General features: G+C 37.7%; 1 protein-coding gene across 1 annotated transcript in view; it reads left to right on the plus strand.

Annotated features, from left to right (window-relative positions):
- Positions 1 to 18,175: 18,175 nt before the first annotated feature.
- The window catches only part of LOC149221762 (NADP-dependent D-sorbitol-6-phosphate dehydrogenase-like), a 55,135-nt gene continuing 54,763 nt past the window's right edge, over positions 18,176 to 18,547 (plus strand). The window contains exon 1 of the mRNA XM_089385228.1: positions 18,176 to 18,541. Within this exon, the coding sequence (XP_089241354.1) occupies positions 18,394 to 18,541 (148 nt within the window). The 5' untranslated portion in view covers positions 18,176 to 18,393. The remainder of the gene's footprint in view (positions 18,542 to 18,547) is intronic.

Here is an 18,547-nt window from a genome sequence, read left to right on the forward strand (position 1 = left end):
TTGGCCATATCCAATTTTATGATGATTCCCTTGTTCTTTCTTCAACATGCTTGAGTGTAGAGCTTCCTGGACCACCAAAACATTGTTTATAATCTGTCTATTTGGAACAAAGCCTCCTTGGTTTTCCGAGATAATCTCAAGGAGAACTTTCTTTATTCCTTTGGTTATCATCTTCGTTATTATTTTGTAAGAAGAGTTGCACAATGAGATTGGCTGGAATCTACTAAAAGTGGAAGGCCTAGCATCCTTTGGGATTAAAGCCAGATAGGATGATTTAGTAAAACCTCCCATTTTTTTTAATAAACACATTCCTTATCATTCTTACTAAATCTTTTTTTATTATCTGCCAGTGCTGCATGTAAAAAGTAATTGTGAACCCATTCAGGCCGAGTGCTTTATCTGGATGGAGGCCCCAAACAACTACCTCGATTTCTTCTTCTGTGATTTCTTGCATAATTTCCGCATTTTGTTCAACACTTATCTTGTTTGGCACATGTTGCAAAAAGGTTTCATAGTCTGCTCTTTCTCCATTTATTGTTAGGAGGTTTTTGAAATGTTTATCAGCTTCTTTTTTAATTCAACAACTCCTCTAATTTCCTCTCCCTCTATTTGGATTTTTTCGATCTGATTTCTGGCTCTTCTGATTTTCATTGTATTATGAAAAAAGGTTGTGTTTTTATCCCCTGCTTTTAACCAAAGGCTTCTTGACTTTAGTCTCGCCACTTCCTCTTCTTTCTAGTTTTCTCTGTATATTTCCCAAAAGAGGGCCTTTTCCTGAAGATGGTCCTCTTTGGTCTCCTCCTTGTTTTCTTTTGCCTCTTGAAGTTTCTCCATTTTTTTTAATAACTCAGCCTTTCTTTTCTTTGTTTGATTTTCGTTTTCTATGGCCCATATTTTCAGTTCCTTTCTCAAGTTTTTTAACTTGGTTTCTCACACATAATAGGGGGACCCCGTGACTTTTTGAGACCACACTTCAATAATTAGATTTTTGAATTCTTCATTGTTGTTCCATATTGGGCAATATTTGAAAGGTATTGGGCCTTGATTTTCCATCAGCCCCATAGTAATTATCACCGGCTTATGATCTGATGTCGTTGTATGAATGATTCTTGATCTTGCTGAATTGTAGTTGGAGATGATGTTGTCCTGAACCAAAATCCAATCTAATCTTTCCTTTATATTGTTGCTTCCTACCCTTTTGTTGTTCCACATAAACTTACCATTGTTGGGAGGGACGTTTATTAGATTGTTTTTCTCCATAATGTTTTCAATGGCATCCCTTGAAGGCTCTGAATGGTAAACCCCTCCAAATTTCTCCTCTACATTAAGGACAAGATTGAGGTCCCCTCGCAAAATTATTTTTCTGTTTTGAGTATCATTTAAGGTCTCTTGAACCGTATTCCAACTTTTTTCTTTTTCCCTAAAGTGGTTGGGGGCATATATGTTGACAATGCAGAATTACTCATTGGTAGTTGTCTCTTTTAGGTCTGTTCTAATCTAGTGTTGTTCCTTTTTTGTTGTAGCAAACTCCCATTTTACTTTCCTCCATAATCTGCAAATTCCCCTAAGGCCCCTATAGCTTGTTGAGTTGTTCCCTCATAATATTTTAGATTTTTGATCATTTTTTCCTTGTCTTGGCAACTATTTTTGGTCTCCTGAAGCATTAGAATATCTGGGATTTCCTTTACTAAAATATCTTTTGTTGCATTTACTTTAAAAGGTGTCCCCAAACCACGAGAATTATAGGAGACCACAATAATTATTTATTTAGTTGATGGGTAGAGGGTCCTTTCCCTTTTTTATGATTTTGGTTTTTCTCATTGTTCCCAGAGATCTTCTCGAAAAAGGAGTCCATGGGATGCTGTGTTCCTAAAGCCATCTCTTTTGCTGCCGCTTCATCTCTAAGTTCTTTGTTAGATTTTCTTCCTATTTTCTTTTGGTGTTCTAAGGTTTGGAGAGATTCCTTTGATTGGTTTCTTGTCAAAATTCTATCAACTGAGGGGGGAGGAGTGTTGCAAGGGATAATAGCAACGAAGGGGGTGAGGATATGGGTGGGAGAGAGATGAGGGGAGGGGGGGGGGGGGGGATGAGGGAGGGATGGGAGGATCATCAAGAGGTCCAAAGGGGTTGGGATTGATGAAAGATGAGGATATTAGGGGAGTATTGGCTGGGGGGGGATGAAGGAGAAGGATTAGAGGGGAGAAGGGGAGCCTGGAGATGGCTTGAGGACGAGAGGGATTGTTTATTTGCCGATTTTCTCTTTTTAAATTGTTCCCATTTTGCTTTAGACTCCTCTAAATTTTCACTTTCTTGGTTTTTTGGACATCTATTTGCAAAATGATCGTATTCATGACATACCTTGCATTTAAACGGTATCTTCTCATAGTCCAGTCGTTGTATGTGCATCCATTGATTTACTTTGATCTTTATTGCCTCTGGTAAGCCCTTCCCTAGATCCACTTCAACACATATCCTCGCACAAGCATGTATGTTCTCTTTTGGTTCTCATCTATCAATATACTTCCTCACTGCATTCTCAATGGCCCTGACAGATTCATCGCCCCAGCAATGTAGAGGGAGATGAGGTAGTCTTACCCAAAACAATACTGCACTGGGAACATCCATTTTAGGATCGAAGTCGGGGGTCCATCTATTTAAGTATATGCCTCGCATGTCCATGAAGTATGGGTCGTTTCTGAAGATTAAATCTCGATCTTCCTTTGTTTCGAAATGAAAGGTGTAATACCCTCTTCCACATAACCTTATGGAGATTTTTCCATTTATTGAAGAGGACTAGTTCCTTTCAACCCATTTCTGAACCAAATGAGGTGAGGGCCAAAGTCCTGTAAACTGGTTAATCAAGCCCCTTTATGATAGAGACAGCGTCGCCCGATGGGGAAGAGACGAAGGTAGAGAGATCTCTGGGATGTCTTCAAGTTTCTTCACAAACTTGGATATCGAAGGTCTGGTTTTTGGAGGGCCAATGGCTGAGATTAGAGATGAAAAGGCATCTGGATTTTCATCTTGCTCATAGGCCTGTTTTCCTAGAGGAGGATATCCATCCTCCAGTGGTTCCATGATCGCAGCAAGAGGTTGCTCTAGTCTGCTCGAAGCTCAAGTCGACGGAGGCCCTCAGGGCACACCATGGAGGAGCTCACAGGGGTGTAATTACTTTGTTACAAGTCTTATTATATAATTTTATAGATACTTTATATAGAGAAAAGTAAAGTTATTTAAATTGAAAATTTTCTTATATTTTTACTTTAGTGAGAAAGATTGAGAGAATTCTTATTCCATTAATAGTTGCTTTCTAATTCAATTTATGAGGGATATTTGTAAAATTTTCAATGTTTACTATGGATTTGATATGTAATATTTTCATAATATTAATAATTAAAATAATTAAATGTATACATACAAGAAAAAATTATGAGGGGGCATATTTTAACATTTTAATGTGGAGAACATGAACTATAAATAAAATATTTCAATGTCAACTACATGTTTATTATACCAACCTAGATCCATCTTAACTCTAGATCTACCAAGCGCCTAGAGGGATCAAACCTCTTTTCACTCTAAAAGATGTTTGCATCTCAAGGTCAAATTTGATCCCACTCAACACTTGGTAGATCTAGAGTTAAGATGGATCTAGGCTACATGTTATACAAAACTGTGACTTAAGATTTTTAAATTTAACAATAGATTGAATTTTATAAACCAATATTGATTTAGTTAAATTGTAATTTTGAATAATTTATTATTAATAATATTTTATATTAAAAAGTGAATGAGTTATAAATTTTCTTCTTATTAAGAACTAACTAAATTATTTTACCTTAAATTATTTTTCCTTGTTAATATTGAAATATTTTACTAATTAAGTTAGATTGAATATCAATGAACTATCTAAGAAATAGAAAAATATTTATCATAATTTTACAATCATAGTTTTAACCATACTAAACTTTGCAATTTATAAAAATATCTTTGCATTTTTTTTAAAGTAAGTTGTTTTGGATGCAATTTCATATACAAAAGTTTGATATAAGTTCACCAATACATAATCTATAATAAATATTATTTCTTAAAAATAAACATCATGATGATACACATCTAACAATCATAAACCATCTAAGATACACATTTGAATTCACAACCGTCATCTAATTATATACACCTCTAGCACATATAAACGACATTAGCTAGCACAAAAATTTAATAATTTAACAGAATATCATCATCATGATCACATATAACAAAACACAAACATTAGAATATAACATCATCACCACAAACATCCTCAAATTAATATAAATATCATGTCAAATAACTGTTATCACATACACATCTACCTGTAAACACATTAAATGAACATATCTAACATGACCTAACAATATACACATATACACATAAACACCAACATATAAATTAAGTACATAAACATGAACAAAAAAATGCACCATATATATATATATAAACAAGTCAAATAAGTGCAATCAAATATTCGATAAAATAGACGTAGTGTTAGACTCGTCTACAGTAGAAGACGATGGATAGTCAACGACTACATGATCAACGTCTGTTGAACCCAACTGAGGTGGAGGAGGAGGTGGTTGGTCTGCATGAGTAGAAGATGATGGATGGTCAACTATGTCTGCGCCTTCAATGCGGTCTGGTGAAATTTAATGTGGAGGAGGAGGTGGTTGGTATACTCTGTTAGGAGAAACATGAGGCACATCCTCTAGCTCTGGCATCTCGTCATCAGGCAACTAAGGAGGTGTACTGCCAGATGGATCACTGACACCCTAATGACCATGATCTGATGGGGTGGTACTACCAGAAGCATCATGATCGCCACCCTCATCATCATGATCATGATCATCACCATGATCATCATCATCACCACCCTCATCTGATGTATATGTCGTTGCATGATGTTGGCCTGCATCCCTCATCGTTGTCAGTACCCTACTAGCTCTGATGATATGTCACATAAGAGACATCATCTCCTGTGGACAATCCCTGTACAGACCCACAAAACTAGGATCCACGGTGATATCTCGAGCCCTCGCAAGGCGGACTCCCGCATCAAACAAAACTTTGGCCAATCTATCACAATAGTCCATCTGAACTCGCAGACCATCCCTACAGCCCCAGACGCCTATGCCCCCTTGAGGATGTGCCTAGGTGCTCTTGGGCCTCGCCCATCTCCTCATCTCCTTCGACATGCGATGAGGAAGGAGGCATGTCCCCATTGAATGTGTCGATGTCTACAAAATATATAGTACAGAAAAATAATTAGACAATTTCATTAAACAATTTAATAAAACAAGTTAAAGAACATGTTATAATAAATTATATTTTAATTCATTATAACAAGAAAATGAAACTAGATTCATTTAAATAAAACACTAATATTAACTCTATCATTTGGAGGCTTAATCATTGTGAAGAAGATGTTGGGACATGCTCTTCAATCAATCCCTGCATACGGAAATGCCAACGTGACAAACACATGGTCATCCTCACTGCCCAGTGCGCCAGTGCCTTGGGAGAAATCCAGGTCAAAAACTTCGGCAAGGCCATCTTGGGCATCATCTGCCCCCACATGCACATCCGGACCTTAGTGATCGACCTAGGAGGGTGACGGTCAAATGCATGCCTCGTCTATGGAAACCTCTCAAAAAAATAAACAAAAAATCTTAGAAGCGAAAGGGAATGTCTCCCTCTCACGTCTCAATGCACGAAATCTATCTAAATCCATGCAAAACTGCCTCAAAAAAATGGCAAACCATCTGATGCACTGTGGCATATAAATCAAAGAATCAACATAATATAAAAGGGGGCAACTATTGCGCTGCCCATTAGTACTAGAGTGTGCAATGGTTGTGACTAATAATGAGAGGCACCTAACCTCCTCTGCAGCAAAAGAAGAAATCTTTAGCTATCCACCACGAACCTAGAAATCTGATGGACGGACTGCATGAGGCTCAACATATCTCTAAGTGTATGCAAGCTGACTCTCAACTGCAACACCATGTGGGGCATCAGGGAACTGGGGAAAATCCTCCCCTCTCTTGGATAGGGAAGTGATAAAGTATATGTCCTCCTCAGTGGGCCTATACCACGTCGTAGGACCAACACAAAAAACTTGCTCCTGGGCACTCCATCGACGAATCAGATGCACCAATAAAACAGAGTGCGCCTTCAGGGATGTATCCTTGTTATAGTACTTGAGGAGGCCTACATTCCTCAAGAGTGCTCGGGTCACTACAGTAATAGGGCGACCTGCCATGTTTAGACCATATTGTATGGGTTCGCCTGTTACTCTTGCTCCTGTTGTTGCTCCCTCTGTTGATGTCTTTACTACACGATTGACATATAAAATACATCAACCTCATACATAAAATAAATTTTTTTATTAAATGAAAAATGTATTTATAAATATGGAAACATAAATTTCAATTAACAAACAAAAAAATCACGGGTGCGCACAAAACAAAGTCATGCACCGGCGCCAGTGCACTTTCATCTATAACCGCACCACTGTTAGTGCGCACATAAGTATGAAACACCATTGTTGGTTCACAAATTTAACTTTTGATAGTGGTGCGACTCACTTGTGCACCAGTGTGCACGTATAACCTTTTCACACCAGTACGAAAAGTTTAGGTTATTGAATGCATCAAGCTACAACTATATTTTTAAATATTATTTTTGCAGTGTGTTTGCTAAATATAAACACATTGGGTGTGACGCATCAACATACAATCTGTCATATATTTCCCAACGTGTTTTCATTTACAAAGCACATTACAACAACTGCGGTGCTTTATGTTCACGCTCCGACATATGGTGCACCCTGTAAATTTACAGGGTGCACCGCGCCCGGTGCGAGCCAAACATATCGAGCACACCGCGTGGTGATTTTTTTCTTTCAAAAATAGTGGCAAAATTAACCTAATTTGCAATTCTAATCCACTAAAAACTTAAATTACAAAGAAACATAGACATTACTTGGGCATTTGGTCATTAGGGAGGCATTGTGGACACGTAATGGAGAAAAACAAATTTTAACACCATTTGAAAAAATTCGAAATTAAAACAATGAGCACGATACGAAAGGAGGGTGAGCAAGAGAAGCACCGACGTCAGGGTGCTTGCATGTGGCAAGAGCAACATCGGTGCTTTAGAGCTCTCTTGCATTGTGGATGGTAAAAATGAAAATTACGGTCAAGAGAATTTTTCTTATTTAACCCTCCTTCGACATGTTTAGCTAACCACATTGGGGCGGGATATATCCAAAAGCACCATGTTTTTTTTTAATTAAAAAATATCGCGGTGCATTTCGTGAGAAGCCCTGGGATGTTTCTAGATATGTACCACACAAGTGTTATGGTTTTACTATAGCACCTCTCTATTTTTAGAAATTAAAAAATGCCTAGTGATGTTCTTTAGAAGAAGCCTCAGGGCGTTTTAGTACATTTACTGAACTAGAGTGTCGTCGAAAAATAACACTGCATTTTTTTGAAATTTAAAACTACAATGGTGCTCCTTAGTGGTATGCATTGGGTCGTTTTTCTACATGAAGGGCACTACTAATGCTATCTACTGTCAAAGCATCGGGGCGTTGTGTTATTAACACACCGTATTTTTTTTTATATAAATAAATTTTCCATAGTGCACCATGTTATATGAAGCACCAATGCTTGTGTGTTTAGTAAAGCACCAGTGTGTTTGTATATTTTATACATTTTGTCCAAAAAACATTTGCCCACCCATCTCTGCCAGTGACCTCCACTGTACATAGATTTTTAGGCTATTTTTATAGTGGCTTCCGCAAAAACCTCCACTATAAGGTCTTTTCCTAGTGTGTTGAACCTGGATGGTCTGATGTCACTCTATAACAACCCCCGCTAATCCTTATCATAACATCGATTAATAGAAGGTGGTTACTATGTTGAGCCAAGATCTAAGGTGTTGTTATGGAAATAGGGTCTAAAAAATTCAATCTTTTCAACTTACTCCAAACCTTCGTTTGTCACCACCATTGTGTTCGTCTCATCTAGACGATTTCGATGATATTAAACTTTACCTCAATCTGACCTTTAGATCATGAGATGTGACCATTGAAGTCCTAGTGATTCAGAGAACACCACCTCATTAGTTTGGCCACGTGGTTGAATGGCTTCGTAGTCTTGGGGGCTGAATGGCTTTGCACATTAGGCCCAATCACCATGGATTTCCAGGAGTTATATATGAGCTTTAAGCAGAATGACCACATGCATACCCTTCATGGACTCCAGGCAGGTGCTCCTTCTATCATCAACTCGCATCACATGGAAAATTTGTTGAAAAAGGTCCATCATGGAGTTATCGCCTAGTTTAATGCCATCCAGGCCATCGAGACCACTCCTCTTCATATTCATCCTGACATGCAAAAGGTTTTGAATCAACACCAATAGGTATTTGATAAAACTAAAGAGCTTCCACCCTCTAGAGGGGAACATGATCATAGCATCACTTTGGTCCCAGGGGCACCGCCGCCGAATGTGCGGCTATATCGATATCCTTTCACCCAAAAGAATGAAATTGAAAACATCATCAAGGAACTCCTCAAAGCCAGTGTCATTCGTCCTAGCATCAGTCCTTATTCATCACCAATGGTCATGGTGCTCAAGAAAGATGGGGAATGGCGCATGTGTCCAAACTTCAAGGTCCTCAACAAGCTTACGGTCAAAGACAAATTCCCTATCCCAGTTGTTGATGATTTTATGGATGAACTACATGGGGCTTAATTCTTTACTAAGCTAGATCTTCGCTCTGGCTATCACCAAATATGCATGAAACAAGTAGACATTCCCAAGACTTCTTTCCAAACTCATGAAGGCCATTATGAATTCTTGGTCATGCCATTTGGTCTCTGTAATGCCCCATCCACTTTTCAAAGCCTCATGAATCACTTGCTGAAATCATATATCTGAAAATTTGTCCTAGTTTTCTTTGATGACATTCTCATCTACAACCTCACCTAGGAAAAACATCTTCAGCATGTAGACCTACTCTTGCAACTGCTCTAGAATCATAAATTATTTGTCAAATTGTCCAAGTTCTCTTTTGGCATGGTAGAAGTCGAGTATTTGGGCCACATTATGGGTTGTGAAGGTGTCTGGGTGGATCCCAAAAAGATACAAGCAATTCAAGATTGGCCCCAACCAAAAACCTTGAAGTGTTTGAGGGGATTCTTGGGTCTCACTGGCTACTATCACAAATTTGTCCGCAATTATGGTTGCATTGCTAGACCCCTCACTAACCTTCTCAAGAAAAATTCATTCCTTTGGACTCATGTAGCACAACAGGCTTTTGTGGCTCTCAAATAGTCCATGTGTTCCACTCCCATATTGGCACTACCCGACTTCACCAAATCTTTTGTGATTGAATGTGATGCTTCAGGTACTGGTATTGGTGTTATCTTGATGCAGGAAGGTCGACCCTTGGCTTTCACCAACCAACAACTGAGTGGGAAACATCTGAGACATTCTACCTATGAGAAGGAGATGATGGCCATCTTACATGTAGTAGATCCCTGACGACCATACTGATTGGGGCGATGTTTCCATATCTGCACAGACCATCAAAGCCTCAAATATTTTTTGGAGCAACTTCTATCCTCGCCCCAACAAAATAAATGATTGGCCAAAATGTTGGGATATGATTATGAGATAATTTACAAGAAAGGGCATGACAATGTAGTAGTGGATGCTTTATCACGCCAATTTGAGGATGAAAGCACCCTGCTATCAATCTCTCTTCCCATACCAGATTGGATTAAAGAAGCCCGCAAGGTATGGTTTTCACATTCCTCTCTCTCCCAACTCATTAATAACTTGAGAGTAGATCCTAATTCCTCAGTTGGATACTCTTGGAAGGATGAGATTCTTCGCTATAAGGATAGAGTAGTTATATCACCGACATTCGCCCTCAAAACGTGCATTTTGGCAGAGTTGCATTCATCTCCCACTGTAGGCCATGCAAGTTTTCAAAAGACTTATGCTCGCACTCGTCGTTCCTTCTTTTGGACAGGCATGAAAACTGACATTCTTACTTTTGTAGTTGAATGTGATGTGTGTCAACGCCACAAAGGAGAAACAGTCAAGTCACCAGGCACCTTACAACCATTTCCCATCCCTGCCTCAATCTGGACAGATGTTTCTATGGATTTCATTACTGGTCTTCCGAAGTCAGGCAACAAGTCAGTGATCATGGTGGTTGTGGAACGACTTTCTGAATATGCTCATTTTTGCGCTCTATCCCACCCATTTACCCCCACTTTGGTGGCTCAAGATTTCATGGACTAGATCTTCAAACTGCATGGCATGCCCACTTCCATTGTGTCTGATCGTGACCCAACTTTCACCAGTAACTTTTGGAAAGAACTTTTCAAGCTACAAGGCACCCAACTCCAACTAAGTACTTCCTATCATCCCCAAACTGATGGTCAAACCGAATCAATCAACGAATTTTTGGGGACATCCCTAAGGTGCTTCACTTTAGAAAAGCAACATCAATGGGTACAGTGGCTACCTCTAGCTAAACGGTGGTATAATACTAACTATCATGTAGCCACCAAGATGACTCCATGTGAAGCAACGTATGGTCAACTCCCACCTTCACCTACTTCTTATCGCCCTGGATGCTCTAAGGTGCAAGCAATGGATCAACTCCTACAGAACCGTGCAACCATGCTAGCCCATCTCAAAGGTAATCTCCATCAAGCTCATAATCGCATGAAGCAACAAGCATACCAACATCGTTCAGAGCGCACATTTCAAGAAGGGGATCAGGTATTCTTTGAGGCTGCAACCATATAAGCAAACATCACTCAAAGATAAGGGCTGTCAAAAATTAGCTCCAAAATTCTACGGACCTTATCAAATACTTCAGTGCATTGGAGTAGTAGCCTTCAAGCTAGCCTTACCACCAACTTCAAAAATCTATCCAGTCTTCCATGTATCATGCCTCAAGAAAGTGGTGGGAAACAATTGCAAAATTCAAACCAGTCCACCTGAATTGGATGAAGAAGGTTCACTCTGGCTCCAACCTGAACAAGTCCTCGATACGCGAGAACGACATCTGTGTGGCCGCACAATCAAGGAAGTCCTCATCAAGTGGAAAGACACCTTTCCAGAAGATGCGACCTGGGAACCAACCACTATTCTTTAGCAGTTTCGGCAGCTTCAGCCTTGAGGATAAGATTGTTTTTATGGGGGAGGGCATGTTAGGGTCCAACCCTAACCCCTTTATTTATGTAATAATGTTGAGTCACAGTTATAGTCAGTTGAAGAGTCAATAAATCCAGTATTAATAATTGTAAGTGGTTGACCCGCATTTAGGAAAGGGACCACAGTTAGTTGCAAACAAGCCATGGTATTAGATAGATGGTATTGAGAGAACCACGATGCTGACCCATGGTATTGTATGTATGAATCCTATGTAAAGGATAGAGACTCCCCATTGAGGAATGTCGTGTCTTATTTTGTAATCGAGCTCTGCTTTGCTGGAGGTTACCCCCTCGAAGAGGCAAGTGAACATTGCTTTCATCTTTGAATAATAAAATACTTGTTGTTTTTCTCATTTTGTTCTATGTTCTGGGTTGTATTTCTTCGCATAGTTGGTATTCTAGAATCTTCTCACAGATCAAGAGCATAACAGAAGGCCCTTATTTTGCCACGACAACCCAGTGGTGAGTCATCCAGACTCTCTTAGGAACACTGCTCTTTGCCACCTTCAGGAGACAGACTCTGGGACAAACTTATTCCTATCGATTGCCATAATATTCCACATCTAGCATGTCTTGCCTTCCACTTCCTAATGTCGCTTTAGGCCTTTTTGCATGGGATTTGGTTATTTCGCCGGCCAATGCACAACGTCCACATCATCTCGACCTTCTCTGTGTTGCAGGCCTTGCCATGCCATCCCAATCCTTCTCAGCCTTGGGGTGTTTCTCTTGAATAACCTCTTGCAGCCTCCGAGATGCAACCCCTCCAGGATTATGTCATCTTGAACTTCTCCTTGGCCGTCAATATCTCACATTTAATATTGGCCATTTTTCACTTTGTGCCCATTGCGAAAGGATTTGTCCATGGATCAGCTACGATAGTTTTGCAAACATATGAACTTACGCTAAAGTCTAATTGTAGCCATTAAGGGCTTATGAAGCACACTCTGGTTCTATCTCTCCTGAGCTTTGCAGACGCTCGACTGTGGCTATTAGACCACTGTACACATACACTCATGTGTATATTCATATGACATTACACTATCTCTTCTGAGCTTCTCATGGCCTCGGCCCAACCTAAAAATACATAGATATTTAAACCTTCACATGAGTAATTAAAATGCTATCCTTCCCGAGCTTGTAGGATTTAGATCAGGGCCAAATAGCCCAATCATTCCAAGTTTTTTTTTATCTATTTAATTAACAGAGATGTGTTCATCTCACCATACACAGACCTTAAGCCAAATTTCAAGCCCAACATGAACACAGGAATAAGCCTATTCCTATAAAGATATTCACAACACCTGCAATACATTTTTCCTGCCTAATTCATGTCCCTGACCATTAATCTAGCTAATTAATAGCTCTGGGCCAACATATAATATACGAGACATGAATCATAAGTAGAAAGAGATACATTCTCATTATGTCATAAGCATTAACCGACACAATGAACAAATACCATCACATGCATTAAACCCAACACATTAAACATATGCATAAACACTTAATATACTTATCTTATTAAAATGTGCTTAGCAACTGAGATTGGGACTTCAACTCTCCACCCAACCATAGACAAGTTGCAACAAAGTCGTTCTTGTAGCTGTCACCCCCGAGCCAGATTCCAATGCTTGAGGTGGAGTGATTTCAAAGGAGTTTCAAACCAATATTTTAGCTAAAATAGGGTGTCTCAAAGCTACCTCACCTCCACCCACCAACTATCAAAACCAAGTAAGCATGGTGAACCACTTCATGGGTATACAACCATATTCTACTTGGGAGATTTAATCAATATCATTAGCTGAAACATGATGTCTCAAGGGTACCCTGCCTTCACCCACCAATTATTCAAATATCTCACATAAGGCAAGGAACGCATTATTCCATGGAGAGGGACTTATAGATCAACATCCCAACTTCTCCAGGGTTTTAGACACATAAAGTTAATTCAGATGTGGAGAGAGACATAGTTGGTAACATGGAGGGTTTATTAACTATGTTACCTTTGAAGGAATAATAGTGCACTTTCCAACAACTTAGTGGAATATCCCACCTGTGTTCTCAACCCAATCCCATGGAACTACCATAAGGTGTTATCATCCCATTACCCCTGCGTGCCTCCATCTCTTAAAGGTTATCAAGCAGCAAAGCCTCTAGTGGATTTATCAGCCGTGTAGGGAAAAACCACTACTTTGTGATTATTAGTTGGTAATCCTTATGGGTTTTTTAGATGGCTATCATCAAAGCTTCTCTTCTCCTCAATTCTCTCAGTCCTAAGATCTCCTCTACCCTCTCAACGATTCAGTTGCTCTTCTAAGATCCTCACGACCTCCATACCTTTTTCCTATTCCATTCTCTGCCTACACATATGACTCATGGTTATTTTTGCCACAGGAGCCTCAACCTCCTCTTCTTTCTCTATGTGCATCAAATCCTCCTTCCTACAATGTATGAGAGAATGTGAATCGAAAGAATGCCCTATCTCTTTCCCATTTCATTCTTTGTTGTAATTCCCTATGCCTTCTTAACCATGATGGTTTTGTCTTTTTTTCCTTACTGGTCTACGCAGACCAACCACCTCGACAACACAACCCATACTACCCATTAAATTTTGTCCTTTCTTGGCTTGTAGTTTTGCCCAAAAGACACATAAGCCTATCCTTTATTTCATCTGAATTTAATACACAGTCAGGTCCATTAAAACCACTCAGTCAGCCCATAACTGATATTTAAACCAACTAACTTCGTCAAACAATCTCCCTCCTCAAGCAATGGAATACATGTCCCTCTCTCAGCCATTTAAAAATAATTACAATTATTTACAAAAGAGAAAGGTTAACTAGGGGATTTCACATAAGTGTAAAAACCCAAAAGTATAAACAATTTATATTATGGAAACTTAAATCACAAACACACATAGTTTTATAACTTGATATGCACAACACAAAATAAATCAGAAGACAAACACATCAACCATAGAACACAAGATATACCCAAGAAACTCCAACTTCGGGGAAAACTTGCAACACTGTGTGTATTTTATTATTCTTTTGTAGCAAAAGATTTTCTTCTAAGAATTACAACAAGGGAGAAACCTCCCAATTTATCACAAGAAAAAAACTCATTCTCTCTCCAGCTAAATCAATTCCCTTCTTGCACACTAGATCTGTAAAATTCCTATGCAGTCCAACAATCCAATCACACGTGCAAATAAACCTCTGTGTTGGGTTGTAAAGGCTTGACCTTGACTCGATTTCTTCTTCTTGAATGTTGAGTTTTTCGATTTGTTGAAACCCTTGCTCTTCCTTTGCTTCTCTCTCACACCTGCTTGTGCTCAACTGACTTGCCACCAACTCGTTTTATCTCCTCTTATCTTTTCAACCTCAACCCTAATCTCCTTCTCAATGACTGAGATTAAATCATAAGTTAACTTGGGAACTTATACTTTTTCCTAAGTCTAACTTTAGGAAATAGTTAAATAAATTAACATTCTACTAAAGTGGTAGTCTTTTATGTTCTTCTGCTAGTCTTAGCATTTCGACAAGCATAATACTTCTTGTCTACTCCAATCAACAATTAATATACCAACCTAGATTTATTTTAACTCAGGATCTACCATGTGCTGAGAGGGATCAAATCTCTCTCTTAAGGTGCAAATCTCTTTTAGAGTGAAAATATATTTGATCCCTCTCGGTGCTTGGTAGATCCAAAGTTAAGATGGATCTGGGTTGTTTTAATTATTAGTCTTTAAATAGGCCACATTAGAAAATAATACCATGGGAGAACCATGGATTAAGAATACCATGGGAAAAACCGTGGATTGGAGTCCGAAAATGCTATTTTATTTATTTATTTATTTTTTGTTTTATTTTGACTGAGTCAAAATGTTAAGCATTACAACATCTCTACCATACTAGGCTAGAGAGCGCCTTTGGGTGCAAACAGTTCGAAAGTTTTCACTACATTAAATTAATGAATAGTTTATTTATATACTTTCTCATATAGAAATTTCATGTGTGTGAACTTTCAATGTTTCTTATTTTTATTTATATAAATTGACTACTTTTTATTAAAGTCAACATAAATACCATGGACTATTGAATATTATGAACCTATAAACTTTAAATCATCAATAGTAATCTTTGAGCTTATAGGAGTTACTCATCATAATTTTTGGCACACAAGCTAACATGTCTCTGGAGAATATAACCTAGGTGTAGGGGGAGTTAAACCTGCTAGCTACCACTCGAGCTCTTGTCCTTTGACACTAATTCCTTCATATTAATTGACTAAAATAATTACTCATTAAGAAATTTGATCAATTTAGGTGTTTGATAGACCGAGGCTTATGATAAATCTAAGATGTTTTAATTTTTTTAGATGTTCTCATATATATGTGTGTGTGTGTATGTACGTATCTAATTATTTATTTATTGGGTTTTTTCAATGTAACATTATATTTGTTCCTAACAACATCTCTCTCATGTTAGACTATATAGCACTTCACTACTCTCATTGCAAAAAATAAAATACTTCATAACATGAGACATGTCAAGACAACTACATGATTAGATATAGCTAATAAGAATTACATATGAAGTAAAAACAATGATTCTCACACACACACACACAAATTACATATGAAGTAAAAACAATGATTGACACACACACACACACACACAAATTACATATGAAATAAAAACAATGATTCACACACACACACACACACACATCTTGTCTTTTAGAGTGGTAATTAGTGGAGATTAATTGAATAGAGACATGAGCTTAATGAAGTAATTAATGCGAGGTTCAAAAACTTGCTTCATGTCAGAGTTCAACACTTAATACTTCTTTGCATGGGATATATTTCTAGATTCTTGCTATATGCTTCTTCCTCCATCTTTTAAAAATTTCTGCTTAACTTATACAATTGAACGCTGTCACCAAGTAGAGATGAATCTGACCATAATTGTGCACATGTTATATCTCATGGGAACCAAACAAATTACTTGTCATGCATTAACAATAGATCCACGAAAATGTCAATAACAAGATAATAACACGAAGGATTACCTCTAGGCCTTAATAATGTTACAACATATGTGACCATACTTAACATTTAAAAGAGAATAAAAAAATTATGTGATAAAATCAACGACCATTAATTTACAATTCAACAAAATTTATTAATATTTTTTTAGGAAATTTATAAACCTTTAAAACACAAACAACTATTCAATCTTATTAAGGTAAAACCTATATTATATTAAACAATTTACCTAAAATATATAAGACACGAGATTACAAGTCACTTGACCACTAAGAACATCCATTAACTTTAACAAAAGAGAACGTGATTGTAGATAAATACCCCTCAAACGTGATTATGTTTTATGGCACTTAAACGTGATGTAAAATAAATGTACCTTAAAAACCTTTGTGGTAGATATTTCATCTAAATTTAACATAAAATATTCTACATTATAATTTTATAATCCAAATTCAATCCATTCATAAAATATTCTCCATTATAATTTTATAATCCAAATTCAATCCATTCATAAAATATTCTCCATTATAATTTTATAATCCAAACTCAATTTATTCCGTTTCAAAAACATTTAAAGTACGAATAAATTGATATTAAACAAGGGGTCTTATACACCAATTTGGTGTCTGGCTTGGTCGTGACCTTAAAAATAGATAATATTATTATTATTATTAACAAAATATATATTATTTTTCATATTTAATTTCTTAGTTTGAAATTATAAAAAAATAATAAATTGTTAACAATAAATTCTCATTTACTAGTGTTTTTCGTTATTTATCACTTGGAAATGAAATGAAATAAAATGATATTTTAAAGTTCACGAGACTAAAAATAGTCTATGAGACCATTAGTTTCATGTTTTTTGTTTTTTACAATTCAATCTTTTTTCGATTCAAATTGATGATGAGCTGGCCCAACCTTGCAACAATCCCCTCGCTGAAAAGACAATGCCAAGAAACTGATGCTAACAAGTTCTCATAACTTTCTCATGTCTTTGAATGCATCATATTCTAAAATGAAATGTTTTTCCGATTCCACTGCCCCAGACGTGCAAAATATACACACTTGTTCTTCCCAAGCTTATTTAGGCCTTTTCCACCGTCTTGTTTCACACCGAAGTTGATGCGAGTTGGTCCTTAATTGAGCAATAAAAACCATTGCCCTCCACGAAATGCTAACTCCAATGATCTCTTTTTGTTGTAAATCACAAGTAGGGTTGAATTCCCCAATGTACTACTTCTTTCTACCCAACTCTTTCCCCCATACCCTTTTACGAAACTTCTCCATAACAAAATTCTTTAGCTCCTTGTTATTTGTGGGACAGATATTGAGGTAGATATTCCATTATTGCATCCATGTTTTCTTTCTTTCACTCATGCCTTCATTACATAACATTAGGCCATCTACCTATTCTCATTTGCTCAATTCTTTTTAGATTCGATGGAAGTTGCTCCTATTTCACTCAACATTATCTATAAAGATTCGATGGAAGTTGCTCTTATTTCACTCAACATTATCTTATAAAACACTGAACTTTTTATCACTTGATGGTTATTTATCACTTCCATACTATGAACCCTACTTTTCCATTCCTATTTCTTAGTAAATAATTTTTTTATTATTATTCATAAGTACATCCCAAAACCGAGCTCTTCTCTAAAACCAAGATCCCATCCCAAAAAACCGCCTCTAATCTCTAAACAACACAACTATTTCACCTTTCCTTTTCTCTCGATTGGGGTATACTAGTTATGCAATGTCTTCCGAAAACATGCGAACCTCCCACCATAGTTCATTCGACTATGAAAAGTAGATGAGCACATTTCATTTAATCCTCAGCAAATCCAAACAAAATCTTTAATCCACCTGGCAGGATGACTAATACTGACGGGATCATGGTGTCCATCTCTGAAATTATAAGGGGCATTATGCCAATACAAGATGCGAACATGGTCCGGAACTTTACTGCTAGCTTCCCACTGTCCTACTCTACTCAGGAATAGGAACAGGACCCTCTTTTGTTGGGCACACTTGCATCTTTGTCTTTGTTCCAGCAATGTCAGGAGCAGCTGCTGCGATTACACTGAATAATGGCCACAAAATGCCCATCATTGGGCTTGGAGTGTGGAGAATGGAGGGTCAGGAAGTAAGGGACCTTATCTTCAATGCACTACACATAGGGTACCGTCATTTCGATTGTGCAGGTTGGA

Source organism: Pinus tabuliformis, chromosome Q, assembly GCF_031772625.1.
Source record: "Pinus tabuliformis cultivar Carrire ecotype Pingquan chromosome Q, CPIR1, whole genome shotgun sequence".
NCBI lineage: Eukaryota > Viridiplantae > Streptophyta > Pinopsida > Pinales > Pinaceae > Pinus > Pinus tabuliformis.